Below are 14,201 nucleotides of genomic sequence, written 5' to 3'. Positions count from 1 at the left end.
ATAGTAATCAGAATTACTCTCTCTTCTCTCTACTCTTCTTTTTTGTTCTTTCTTATTTTATAACAATGTGAGTTTAATAGGTTTGTATTAAATAATTTGCACCTTTTATTAATTCTTAGGAGTTGTGCAAAAGATAAATATATTTAAGTGGTATGAGACCTCGGAGATTAAACGTTACTCCTATTGTACTGATATTATTTAATTTTGCAATATTATCATTTTGATAATAAACCTGTAATTTTATTGGATTTTTAAAGATTTCACAGCTGTTGTCTCGGAAATTGTTGCTGTGGAATTGTAGTGAAGGATAAATAAATATCTCAGAGAAAACAACGGAAGAAGGGCAAAAAAAAGCTTTACCAACCACTGCTAGTTTTATATGTTAAGGGTGGTTTGGTTTGAGATACAAGAAATAAACATTCATGGGATAAAATAAAAAATTATTTTATTTATATTTGTGTGAGGTATTAGCTAACGTTGAGATTATTTATTTCATCATTTACATCATAAAATAAATTATTTCATGTACATGATGAAATAATTAATCTCGAGATTAGTTATTTCAAGATTATTCAAATCAAACGACCCCTAATAGTTGTAGTGAGATCACCACATTCACATGAATCCATGCTTTCTTCCCTAAATTTTTTTTTTTTTTATATATATATGTGTGGGGTTGGGGTGGAGGTGGGGTGGGGGATGGAGGAGGGTCATATACATAGTTTTGCTTTATATATACATACTTTTGATATGGATCGTTTGGTTTGAAAATGGTTATTTCGGGATAAAATAAAAGAACACATTTTTCTTTATTTAATTGAAAAGATTAATCCAACCCGAGATAACTTATCCCATCATTCCCCTTAGTCTCGGAATAACTTATTCGGGATAACCATTTTCAAACCAAACGAACCCTAAAAGTGCAACCAATAATCAACTAACTCACTAGTGTCTATAAATATATTTGCTATCTAAAAGTTATCATGGTCGAAAAGGAAGGTGGAAAGAAAGTCAATCGATGGAAGAAGCAAAGTGGAGAAAGCTAGGACGTGGTCCTTTGAAAGCTCTTAACGTTCAAGAACTGGCAAAAGAACAACTAGCAACCATTCCGCCGCGATATATTCAAGATGATGTAGAAAAGACATCACATAATTCTTCCATGTTGTTGCCTCAAATCCCAGTGATCGACATGGAACAACTGTTGCATGGTCATGATCATGATTCAGAGCTTGAGAGACTTCATTTTGCTTGCAAAGAATGGGGATTTTTCCAGGTACGTACTCCTATCCCAATTTAACGTCAATTTCACCCTTAACGAGACATGTTTCTTGTGATTTTCATTTTTCTTAAACTTCGTACCTAGTCAAACTAAATCAAATAAATTGGGACAGAGGGGTAACGGCAGAGGCGGAGGAGTCAGCCCTGTTTAGGGTTCGTCTGAACCTACTTCGACGGAAAAATATACTATTTATACATATTAAAATTATTTTTTATGTAGTTATAGTAGGTGTGAAACCCTTCGACTTAGTTTTTTTTTTAATATTGAACCCCTTACTTGAAATCCTGACTCCGGTTCTGGGTAACGGTACGCTTAATGTGTCGATCTCTTGCATGCAGGTGGTGAATCATGGGGTGAGTATACCGTTGATGGAGAAAGTGAAATCAGAAATCCAAGCATTTTTTGATCTACCATTGGAAGAAAAGAAGAAGTTTGAGCAACAAGAAGGGAATATTGAAGGATTTGGTCAAGATATTGTTTTTTCTGAAGAGCAAAAGTTAGACTGGAGTGATTTGTTTTACATAACAACTCTCCCTGCCAATATGAGACAACCTCATTTATTTCCTAAGCTCCCTGTCTCACTCAGGTAAAGTCCTCGAATGTGTTCTTTAATGGACATTTTAATGATATTAAGAGTTTGTTATAGATATTAATTCAGATTTTCTCAGATATATTAAGTGCATGGTTGTAAGTAACGGCAAACGAAACCTACTTCATGTTTGAGATTTAAGTTATTAAGATTCAAACTTAAAACAAACACAAATATTCGCTGTACCAAAAAAGATATTAGTGGCAATTAGCTTAATTGCCGCTAAATTATGTTTTTGAGGCAATAGAAAATTACATTTTAGCAATCTTTGTAAATAACCCTAAAGCTTATAGCGACATTAGATCCAGTGATAATTAGCTAATGTCGGTAAAAGTTTTAGCATTCTTTGTCAAAGTGCATATATATTGTCGCTAAAAATTGTTGTAGTGATTTTGGCTTGATCTTCACTAGATCTCTTCCTCTTTCAATGCTAATTTGTAAGATATGATTGGAAACTAATATAATGCATGCAGGGACACCTTGGAAGCACACAGCCAAGAATTCAAGAACCTGGCAATAAGCATCCTGAGTCAAATTGCAAAGGGTTTAAAGATGGATGAAAAAGAAATGAGAGATCTATACACTGATGGTATGCAAATACTAAGGATGAATTATTATCCTCCTTGCCCTGAGCCAGACAGGACATATGGCTTAAACCCTCATTCTGATAGTGATGCTCTCACCATCCTCATCCATTTGAATGAAACTGAAGGTCTCCAAGTCCGAAAAGATGATACTTGGGTGCCTGTAAAGCCCCTCCCAAATGCTTTGACTGTCAATATAGGCGATATGATGGAGGTAAATATCACTACAACTATAAAGACTTTTAGTAGCAATAAATAATAAATATGCACTTTAACAAAGCATGTTTCGCTGAGAAAATTCTAATATCCTACCGCTGTCAATCTTTGATCTACGACTTTGATATAATCTATCAAGCAACTTTGTTAGGTTCATAAGAGAATCCAACCACAATTTCATTTTGACTTCCCTTTTTTCTCTCTGTTTAGCTTCTACTTTGTGTCTTCTTCCTCAAAATTGGTTTCACAATTAGAACCAGTGTGAGGATTTCATTGATTCTCAACATGCCGAGTAACTGAAATGCTCTGAGGTGAGGACATGACCTTAGATAGGTAGGAGGATATGGAGGTCGAAGATTATGGTAGAAAGTTAGTAGGTAGTCGAGTGTTGTCGAGTTTTCTTATTAGTATTATTATTGTTATTAGTCTCCTACTATCTAATTCTTCGATTTTATTATTGCCTATTGTTATTATTTCCTTTTCTCCACCATTTCCTATGGGGCTTCTTCACTACTGTATTTCGTTTTCTTACAGATTTTTGCCATGTTTTAGTAGAGTTGACGGTCTTACGTCTCTACCTTCATATGTGCACACTACCCTTCGTAGATCCTATTTGTAGGATTACATAGTTGTTATTGTTACATTATATGGCCAATTAGGTTAAACTTGCTCACTACAAAAAAAGTTTAAGGTTATTGAAATTAGTATTAAGTCGAGATGAAAGAATATTACTATTCCATCCACTTGCGAGTTGCAATTTAGCCAGATGCTATATAATGTCACTTTTGTAAGAAATTGAAGAGCTCATTTTCTAATGTCTGTAATACTGTTTGCATATGTTATTTTGACTTGGCGTGCAGATAGTGAGCAATGGTGTTTATAAAAGCATTGAGCACAGAGCAATTGTAAACTCAAAAGAAAGAAGGCTATCTCTTGCAACATTCTATACCTTTAACAACGACTCTGATTTGGGACCTGCACTCAGCCTCATCGGACCAAATAACCCTCCGATTTTTCGAAGAACTAACTTAGCAAAATCATTGGAGATTTTTTCTAAAAGAAAAATTAATGGAAAATCGTTCGTTGATTTCATGAAGATGGGGGCTAAGGATGATGAATCCTAGGTAGCATTTGATAGTACTCTACATCGTTCATTTTGAGCTTGTTTTCAAAGTTACTCTTGCTATTTTAACTTCATGATCCATTGTTTGATGGTTGTATGCCTGTAATAAAGAAGGAAGTTACATGACAAGTTGTCACGTACTTTCATTTAGACATCTTGCTATTTTAACTTCATGATCCATTGTTTGATGGTTGTATGCCTGTAATAAAGAAGGAAGTTACATGACAAGTTGTCACGTACTTTCATTTAGACATCTCAACTGAAGTTGTTACGTTGTAGTCGTTTCATGAAAAATTTATTCATTAAACATAATCAAAGTCATTACATAAGGAGACTAGTCTAGGCAACGTAGTACCAATTACCGTCTCTTCCAAATCCAGAAATAGTAAATGTGGGGGGATTGGAGTACAAAGTTAAGCTTCCAAAAACATCTTAAGTTAACTATTAAGCACCTAAATTATGTTTGAAATATGCCAAGTGGGTGTATATATATCGAGCGTGGATAAGTTGTAGGTAAGTTTTTTTCCGTGCTACCGCTTCTTCTAAGTTTTAATTTATAATTTTGAGTAGAATGTATAGGCTTTTCCCAGTTGGTTTTGTTTGATATAGCAATCTGTGTCAAGATTTGCTATGGTTTTGTAAAAATCCTCTTGGTGATTGATAAACAATACTATCTCCGTTTCGAAATAAGTAAATTATTGGGGTATTTATTGGTCTTTCAAAATAAGTGAATCATTGAATTTTATTTCAAATTTATTCTTATGATTTGACAAATTTATCCATTAATTGCTAATAAAATGATTCAAAATTCAATATAAACTTAAAACCTAAATTTTTCACTCTTCATCTTATTTTTTTAGTGTCAAGAAAGTTTTTCGCTCCTGAAGTTTTTATAATTGTGGTTTTTTATTAGCACATGAGTGAAAATATACTTGATCTAAACTTTAATCACAATATAATTGCAAAAAATAAAGATTATAAAAAAATGAGAAAAAACAAAAAAATTGAAAGAATCGACTAAAACCTAAACCGAAAAAATTAATTTTATGTTAGTTTGATTTGATTTATAGTTTTAATAAATCGACATAATTAATTTAATTTTTTTTTCAATAGAAAATCAAACCAACCCAACCTATATACACCCCTACCCACAATCTTTAATTTTCCTCCATACCAAACACACCCTTTGGTGAAGCAATGTGTGCCACTCCTGTTGATCAAATTATTACTACTGTATAGAAAGGTGACTAAAGGGACAACCAAGGGCAAAACTGTGGATATGCACATTACTAAGGGCAAAATGGTAATTATGTCTAACAAATATTACCCCTCCGTTCCATTATAAATGAATTATTGAATTTTGATATGCTTTTTTTTAGAAAAACACTCAAAATATAAATTTAATACAACTTTTTATTTTTACCCAAAAAAAAAAAAATTTACCTTATAATACCTTTTCAAAATTAATTGGTTGCTAAATCAATGGGGCAAATTTAAAAAAACATATAATAACAATAAATATTTCAACAATTCATTTAATCCGAAATAAGGGAGTATAATTTTAATCTCAAAATTCATCTACCCAATGATTATCATCAGCTTCAGCTGCGCCGTCAGATTTACCGATTATCAACTTCAGCTAAGCCATCAGATTCAGCAGCTTCAAACGATTATCAGAAGCTAATCCTAATTGTTATCACCAACTCAGATTTCTTATGATTTTTGGTTTCTCTTCATCTGCTCATTTTTCTCTACATTTGAGGTTAACTTTTCTCTTAATTTTCTCCATAATCTTCTTCTGATTCTCTTCAAATTTTTCAAGATTGCTGTCACAATTATTTTGATTTCGTTAGGAAAATACAACAATAATATACTCAGTGCATTCCCACCTAGTGGGTCTGGGAAGGGTGGAGTGTACGCAGCTAGCTCAAGAGAAGTAGAGAGTCTATTTTTGATAGCTCCGGTTTAGACCAATAACAGTATAACAAATATAAAATGTAAGTAGATACAAACTAATATGGTACACAAAATAAATTAATAGTATAACAAACACAAAAGATAAGTGCATAATAAACTAGTACGGAATGAAAAAAACCACACCACTAACCCCAGAAACTACAGCCCCAATACTACGAACCAAAAACTCCAGACCCAAAAGAGCACTCCCCTATTATTGCACTCTCCTATTACTACTGCCGCGCTCCCACCGCCTAGCCCTCTACGCTAATCCACGTACTCTACACCTTCAAGGGTCATGTCCTCTGTAAGCTGTAATTGCTCCATATCATGCCTAATCAACTCTCTCCAATATTTGTTCGATCTACCTCTAGCCCGCCTAAAACCATCCAGTCTCACACCTCCGCACTGGAGCATGAGGCCCTCGTCATATTTAGGTTAGTTTCTCCTGGTTATACCTCTTTATGATGAAGTTTGGTGATATTTTAAGTTTTATATTATTTATAATTTCTATTTCTTTTAGCTCAAATGATATACATGTGCTCCAATTAATTTAAGTATCTGCTTTAAACTCAGTGGCTATTGGGTGCAATTTCAACATAAAATTGTTCAATTTCTTTTCTCATTCTCTGTTTAATGAACATAGATTGATTTTTCTCACTAGCTTGTCGTTGGTTATTTGTTGTCGTAAAGGAAAATAAGTCTTACTTGAGAGTTGAGTCATTATAACTTGCACAGAAGCTAAAGACCCAGTGTATCCACAAAGTGGGATTCTGGGGTGGGGTAGGGGTGGAGTGTATGCATACCATACCCTTGCATCAGAGGTAGAAGGTTGTTTCACATACACCCTTAGCTCAAGATGAATGGTAGTAGAAGAAGATATTAATTAGCTTGATAACACTCCTCAAAGATCTTACATTATTAACGTGGAACCTATTAACATTTTTTGGTGGTGGAATTGTTCATCCCAGTAAGGACCAACTTTTTGACAAGGTAGATTATGTTATTATGCTACTATATTTATATGACCCAGAAATCAGTATCAGCTTTGTTTCACGGTCACAATAGCAAGGTATGACATTCTCGGAGTTTTCTCTGTCAGGGAACCGCAGTGATGAATCCAGGGTTGCTTTTGATGTCAGTGATGGGCCTACTATTCCCCACTGTCCTCCATGTTACACACACTGAGTTGGAATTTGGGAAGTCGGAGCTGGCGCTTTCCAGATTTGGCAGCTGCGTAATGCTTGTTGCATACGGTGCATACCTGTATTATCAGCTGACCACTCAAAATAATCTTTACATGCCAATTGCTGAGATTGGGATTCCTTATTCTGCACACTTTTTTGGAATGTATGAAGTACTTTGTACATTCTATCAATGAGGAAACCACAAAATCCCACAACTGTTAAGTTCCCTCTGCAAACCATCCTTTATCCCTCGCAAGCTAGGCTGATCAATACATACAGTAGCTACATTACTCTTCCATCGAGTTTGGTTCGAGCTTTCTAAATGTTTGGTAAAAATTCAGGAACAGGGTGCGAATGACGAGATCCTAGAAGAGGAAGAAACTCCTGAGATTTCAAAATGGGGGTCAATCATATGGCTTTCGATTTTGACAATATGGATTGCTGTCTTGTCACAACACCTGGTTAATGCCATAGAGGTAACTTCTTTGTCCTGCTATATATTTTCATTTTCTAATTGCCAGTTTGTTACTTTGTCATTCTATTAGTAGAATAATCTAATTAACCATAACTTGGGAATCCTCTCTCGTCTATGATCTCATCTTTGATACATATAAAAAGCCTAAGACGAACTAAAAAAATACTTGTGGTTTTGAGTTTCTCTGCCAATAAATTGCCCTATGTTTTCAGGGGGCATCAGATGCTTTGGGTATTCCTGTTGCATTTATAAGTGTCATACTGCTGCCGATAGTTGGAAATGCAGCCGAGCATGCTGGTGCTATCATGTTTGCGATAAAGACAAGCTTGTAAGTTCTTCTATCTTTCTTTGTATCAAAACTATGGTTTACTATCCTTTTTCTTCTCTTACCTGGTGCCGTTACAGGACATCTCTTTGGGAGTGGCAATAGGCTCATCAACGCAGATTGCCATGTTTGGGGTAGGTAATTCAAAATATTTATGCATGTTAAATACATCAAAGGGAAACTTTAAGAAACAGGTTACTCTTGAATAGCTTCATATCGAACACCTCATTCAGGAAGACTACCATTATGCATTAGTTGAAACTGAACGTAGAGGCGCAATCTCATATTTTATCCGCCTTGACTTCCCAGAACATACCATAAGAACATCCACTGAAAATTGTTTTCATATTACACGAGTAATGATATAGAACTTATATGCGAGCCACATTTTCGTTTAACCTAAACGCATTTAGAACCATATCAACTTCCAAGTAAAATAATACATTGAATTTGTCCTCGTATTGCTTTTGTCTTTTCCTGAAAGTACCTTACTAGATGGCCTGTATATTGAATTTGTATAGAAATTCTTATAATTAGGTCTCTGTCTTTCTGGCTTTCCTAAATGTGTGGTCTGTTCATAAGCACCGATCTTTTTCGTATACGTCCTGATTTTGTTGTTCATAATTGATTAATGTTCTTTGAAGTTTCTTCTTTTATAATATTCAACATTTTTTACTTCTTAATGTATGTTTGTGTTGATTATAATCTATATAAACCCTGGGAGTTTTTTCTTTTTTCAACCTTTTCTTCAATGCAGATCCCCTTCTGCGTGGTGATTGGATGGATTATGGGTCGTCCTATGAATTTGAACTTCCAAATGTTTGAAACAGCAACGCTTTTCATGAGTGTCCTCGTAGTAGCATTCATGGTGCAGGTATGCATGAGTGTCCTTGTGGTAGCCACACTTTTTTTTGTATGTCGTCTTTTAATTTAGAGCTTGAGGTTGGAGAAAAGTTAAAACATAGTCGACTTTTCAAATTGCTTGAATATTACAACATAAAGGCAATGTATTTGTTCTAAAAGTTGAAAGTTCTATTAGTCTTGCTTCGGAGCTTGACCCCGTTAAAGATATACTCATGGCTCTTTTTCCTCCTCCATCTCGATCCTTTGTTCTTTGCTTCACTCCCAGTGGTTTGCGCAGCAGCACAGGCTATGTTTGAATATTAGCTTAGAAGGCTTCTTGCTGCTGAACATTATTTTCCTGTTAACTTAAAGGACTTACGCTCCTTCTCTGCTACTTGATAGTCGCTGTGAGCTTCTTTGTGCATATAGATTCAGATGATATACGTGAGTTATATTCTCTTTGCGAAATTGCTATATGGAAGCTCATGGTCTTCGATTTATATAAGCTTTTGGTGGTTTTTTAAAATGATAACATCTATTACTGTCACCATTATTCTAATCTTCGTTGCTTTCTTGAGCACTTCATCTGTGGTTAAATAATATAACTAGTTAACCATTTTTGGTCGTGTCAAACGTAACATTGTATTGATAACTACCCATCAGATGTTTTAGTTGAGATATACAATTCTATGGAATATCTAGAACGTGTGCTAGGTCCTGATCTAACAACTAAGCAAAAAAGATGCTGCTTTAATGCACATGAGGATGGAATCTAGAGAGCCAGCTGAAGGTAAAAAATCCTTACTTAGTTGGAATGAGTTGGCGAAGACTTTCTCTTGAGTGATGAATTCAGTACTGATTTTTACTTAGGCACACGTAAAATGGTGCATATTGAGGACGCATTAGTGAAGATGTTCTTTTGTTGAGCCTATAAGAACTAGAAGATAACGTCTAGCAAATTCTGTTTCAACTTTACATAGAAGTCGTTCCACTGCTCATTTCAGACTATGAGCTGATTAGCAAATCTCAGATGAGAAATAACGTCCAAGCAGTCTTTAACAAAATAGATCCGTCATGTATGTGTACTGGTTGCGTAGCTTTTTCCTCTTGAATATTTTCATTCACGTACTTTTATTTTTTCCGTATGTCATCCAAACGGGTAAAATATGCACCTTCATAATGGTTAGGTACAACATCAACATGTCTTGATGTTGGTTAACTAATTGTTGCTTTGCTGGATACGTCGTTTTGATTCTAATCCAATACACAATGTAATCTTTGCTTTGCAGAGGACAAACCCCAAAAGCCATAGTAGTTAAATGTTGTGGTTTCAGACGTTGACATGCTAAAGCTGAAAGGCCAGTATACAATTCAAGTTGCATACAAAAAAGAGCCATTTCTTCAAGTTTTGGCCATTCTGAGCTGTAGGTATTGCTAACAATTCATCTGTTGATGATGCTCAGAGTTGTGTATTACTACCATCTGTTTAGTTGAGAAGTATATGTTGTTTTATCAGTTTTGTATGGTAGTTGGTGATTTACTTCTTTTGCGTCGAAAATGGCCGGATAGTAAATAATTTTTTGTGTTCATATATTGCTCTTAGGATCTTTTTTTTTTCCTTGTCAAAAGCAGAATATATTAGTTTTGTCATCTGCTATCATAGATGATGTGTCATCAAAGTTCAATCATTCATTGATGAATTTGTATATCCAAATGTAAGTTTTTTGCTTTTGTAATTTCACCAAAAAATAGAAGGGAAAGTGTTGTATATTTAGCCAATTTTTTAACAAGAAAGTTGGGTACTCTTTGCAGCTACTTCTGCCAATTTGTTTGGTATTTTCATGACTTTCTTGCATTATCTATATCTATAATCTATCTGTATCTATAATCTATATTTTTATAATATACTCTCTTCGTCCTAAATTTTCTAATTTGATTTCTCATTTTACTTATTTTTTTCCATTAATCAAGACAATGACAATTTTTTCCCCATTATACCTTTAGTAATCCTTGTTACTAGCATTGAATTATCAAATCTTGAAAAATGTTGTAAACAACAACAACAACAAACCTAATAAATTCCCACATCGTGAGGTTTGGGGAGAGTAGAGTGTACGCAGTTCATACCACTACATCTAAAGAGGTAGAGAGGATGTTTCCGATAGACCCCCGGCTCAAGACAAAGGACAGTATATAAAACATCAAAAGCATGGAACACGATAAAAATAACATAGGTACTACATTCACATAAAATTTTACATTGCCAAACAAAGGACACCGAGGCCCTTCTACCTACTGACTACGACTCATCCACCCACCTTAGCCCTCTGCCCTAATGCTTTTCCTCGATATCTTCCCATCCAGGGTCATGTCCCCAGTCAATTGTAATCGCTTCAAGTCACGTTTAATCACTTCCCTCAGGTAGCCCCTTAATGAACGGAAAAATTATAGGCGGCTGGCTGGTAGGTTAAATTATCTCACAATAACTCGACCTACCATTGTCTTTGTTGTGAGTGTTGTAAGTCAGTCTATGGACTTCCCATATGACAAGTCACTAGGATGTAGTTTTTCTACCCTTCAATACATAAAATTAGTCAAGCAAAGGATTATTTTTGAGAATCGAGATCATGATTAGATGGATTATTGGATACATAAATATAGATTGGATAGGATCACCTTCTGATAATAGGGGCAAAATGGTAAAATTACATTACTAATTATTATTTTCTTAATAGCTGTGTCATCTCAATTTGGGACGGAGGGAGTATTAAAAGTGTGAAGGGCCTTAGACATGTCGTTTGAACTTTTTGCTCTTCATTAAAAGTTTTTGTTTTAGACAAGATGGTTTTTTCATATTTTTTTCTAATATTTAAGAGTTAAAAATTAATTAAATATATTTAAGGTAAAAAGTCATAAGAATTAATGACAACTAATATTTTTTCTCTAAATTCATTAATCACTTGAGACTTCTGATGGTAAAATATATATGTGCTTATAATAAAATATATGTTTTGAACTTTTTGCACTTCATTAAAAACTATCGTAATAGATAAAATCGTTCAATTTTAAATAATCAAAAGTTACATGTGTGATTAATTAAAGCTCTAACCTACTCACTTAAAAGCAAACTACTTGTAAATATCAAGGCTAAGTCAATTGCTTGTAAATATCAATGAGATTCCAATTAATTGACCAATTTATAAAGTTCTATCCTCAATGTTGCACCAATCGTAGCAATCAAATCAATAAACAAGATTTGTTGCTAATTAAACATTGAACTTTAGAACTAATAATCTGGTCCAAATTTTTTTATTTTTTTTTTTAAAATCTTCTCCATTATTAGGGTCATCGATCAGCTAATTCTTCATAATACCAGTAAACAAGTTTGAAAATTAAGTTGATTAAACATTAATGACCAAATCAAATTCGCCTTCTTGAATATTAGTATAATGAAATTGAAACTTCATTAAACTTTACTATAATTTCTTCATTATTAGATTAATCAGGGGTACCTACTGTCACACCCCTTTTTTTTGTTCTGCTATGGGAAAATAGAGTAGCAAAACGTGAAGGGGAGGGCAAGGGATATAGGGGTAGGGGTGTGGTGAGGTGTAAAAATTAGTTAGGATAAGAGAATATTAGGGATTTAATTTGTTATGGATTTATTGATATTTTGTTATTTTTGTAGGGGTATAATCACTTGGGTGAGGGTGTATGATAACGTGAGGTGAAAAGTGGATGAATTGGACTTCGAGAGGGACAAAATTAGGTGTCTACATCATGCCTCTTTTTGAGTGTAAGCATAAAGTGTTTTCAGACAAAAAAGTAGACAACGAGATCAAATTTTGACCCGGCCATTATTTAAGAAAAAAAATAAAAGGAAGAAGGACAACCGAGTTGGAGAGTCGAGTGAGGTCCCTTCAAGGTTCCGGTCCGCAGCTTTGTCATTACATCAAAAATGAAAATTACAAGTTAAAACGTGAATGAAATTACAAAAATCCTAACTATGCAGCTTCTTTTGGACTCTTGACTTGAGTTTCATCGTCCTATTTTTTAGGCGGGCTCCTGACTTGCAATTTCTTCAACTTGTTCCTTGGTTTTCAATTTTTTTTCACCCTGTTCTTCAGGCGTGTTCCTGACTTGCTATTTTTCAATCTGTTGACTTTCAACTTCTTCGCCTTGTTGCGTAACTTTCAACTTCTTCGCCTTGTTGCTTGACTTTCAACTTCTTCACCCTATTGCTTGACTATCCATTTATTCGCCCTGTTCTTCAGGCGGGCTCCTGACTTGTTATTTCATCACTTTGTTCTTCAAATGGGCTCCTAACTTGCTATTTCATCATTCTGTTCTTCAGGATAGCTCCTGAAATCACATCAAAACTAGAAAGAAAATTATCCCAGACAAATGTTATGATAGAAAATCTCACTTTTCAAAAATAAAGTCTCATTTTTCAAAAGGACCCTAAATAATGCTTTCAATAACATGAATTAAATTTTTCCCCAGTTTATCATCAGAAAACTTTTGTGACAGTCACATCATAACTACTTGAAAATTCGAACAAAGAAATGCATCTTCTATGAATTAATTGAAATGATTCGACCAGAAAGTGCATTTTCTAGAAGTCAAAGGGATGACTTGACTAGAAAGTGCATTTTCTAGGAATCAAAGGGAATGAATCGACTAGGAAGTACATCTTCTAGGAATCAAGGGGAATGACTCTACTAAAAAGTACATTTTATAGGAATCAAGGAGAATGACTCGACTAAAAGGTACGTCTTATAGGAATCAAGAGGGATGACTCGACTAAAAGGTATGTCTTATAGGAATCAAGGGGAATGACTCGACTAAAAGGTACGTCTTAAAGGAATCAAGGGGAATGACTCGACTAAAAGGTATGTCTTAAAAGAATCAAGGGGAATAACTCGACTAAAAGGTACATCTTATAGGAATTAAGGGGAATGACTTGACTAAAAGGTACGTCTTATAGGAATCAAGGGAATGACTCGACTAAAAGGTTTGTCTTATAGGAATAAAGGGGAATGACTCGACTAAAAGGTACATCATATAGGAATCACGGGGATTGACTCGACTAAAAGTTCCGTCTTATAGGAATTAAGGGGAATGACTCGACTAAAAGGTACGTCTTCTAGGAATCAAGGGGAATGACTCAACTAAAAGGTACGTCTTATAGGAATCAAGGAAAATGACTTGACTAAAAGGTATGTCTTATAAGAATCAAGGAGAATGACCCGACTAAAAGGTACATCTTATAGGAATCAGGGGAAATAAATCGACTAAAAGGTACGTCTTATAGGAATCAAGGGGAATGAATCGACTAAAAGGTACGTCTTATAGAAATCAAGGAAATGACTCGACTAAAAGGTACGTCTTATAGGAATCAAGGGGAATGACTTGACTAAAAAGTACATCTTATAGGAATCAAGGGGAATAACTCGACTAAAAGATACGTCTTCTAGGAGTGAAGCTTCAATTTAAGAAGTGTATCACCTAGCAAATGAAAACTGAAATCCCTAGACAAGGAAGTATGTCTACGAGGGATATAGGATGATGAATTTTTACCACAATTTGACTATCAAACCTGTGCAGCAACATTGCTTCCTGTA

At 34.5% G+C, this 14,201-nt stretch overlaps 1 protein-coding gene and 1 long non-coding RNA gene across 5 annotated transcripts; both read left to right on the top strand.

Annotated features, from left to right (window-relative positions):
• The first annotated feature begins 969 nt into the window (after positions 1–969).
• On the top strand, positions 970–4,044 carry LOC107843628 (protein SRG1). Its single transcript, XM_016687956.2, has 4 exons — positions 970–1,273; positions 1,618–1,865; positions 2,342–2,666; positions 3,529–4,044. The coding sequence occupies exons 1-4, from the start codon at positions 1,019–1,021 to the stop codon at positions 3,790–3,792; spliced, it is 1,092 nt and encodes a 363-aa protein (XP_016543442.1). The 5' UTR covers positions 970–1,018; the 3' UTR covers positions 3,793–4,044.
• A 1,289-nt stretch (positions 4,045–5,333) lies between these two features.
• On the top strand, positions 5,334–10,402 carry LOC107843627. 4 transcript variants are annotated; one of them, XR_001666475.2, is made up of 7 exons: positions 5,337–5,553; positions 6,850–7,151; positions 7,276–7,410; positions 7,622–7,737; positions 7,815–7,868; positions 8,492–8,608; positions 9,867–10,402. It is a non-coding gene; the product is annotated as an uncharacterized LOC107843627 (long non-coding RNA). The 4 variants fall into 4 exon arrangements; XR_001666474.2 differs by having other exon boundaries at positions 5,334–5,553; positions 6,850–7,410; XR_001666476.2 differs by having other exon boundaries at positions 5,336–6,184; positions 6,850–7,410.
• Positions 10,403–14,201: the final 3,799 nt, after the last annotated feature.

Source organism: Capsicum annuum, chromosome 10 (genome assembly GCF_002878395.1).
Source record: "Capsicum annuum cultivar UCD-10X-F1 chromosome 10, UCD10Xv1.1, whole genome shotgun sequence".
NCBI lineage: Eukaryota > Viridiplantae > Streptophyta > Magnoliopsida > Solanales > Solanaceae > Capsicum > Capsicum annuum.
Note: the sequence above shows the minus strand (reverse complement) of the source record. Positions and strands in the feature narration are given on the sequence as shown.

What these genes read in the sequence shown, in the direction of transcription:
- LOC107843628 (XM_016687956.2), top strand. Translation starts at nt 1,019, where the DNA reads ATGGAAGAAGCAAAGTGGAGAAAGCTAGGACGTGGTCCTTTGAAAGCT. An exon ending in AAGAATGGGGATTTTTCCAG is followed by an intron (nt 1,274 to 1,617) that starts GTACGTACTCCT and finishes TCTTGCATGCAG; the next exon opens with GTGGTGAATCATGGGGTGAG. An exon ending in ATATAGGCGATATGATGGAG is followed by an intron (nt 2,667 to 3,528) that starts GTAAATATCACT and finishes CTTGGCGTGCAG; the next exon opens with ATAGTGAGCAATGGTGTTTA.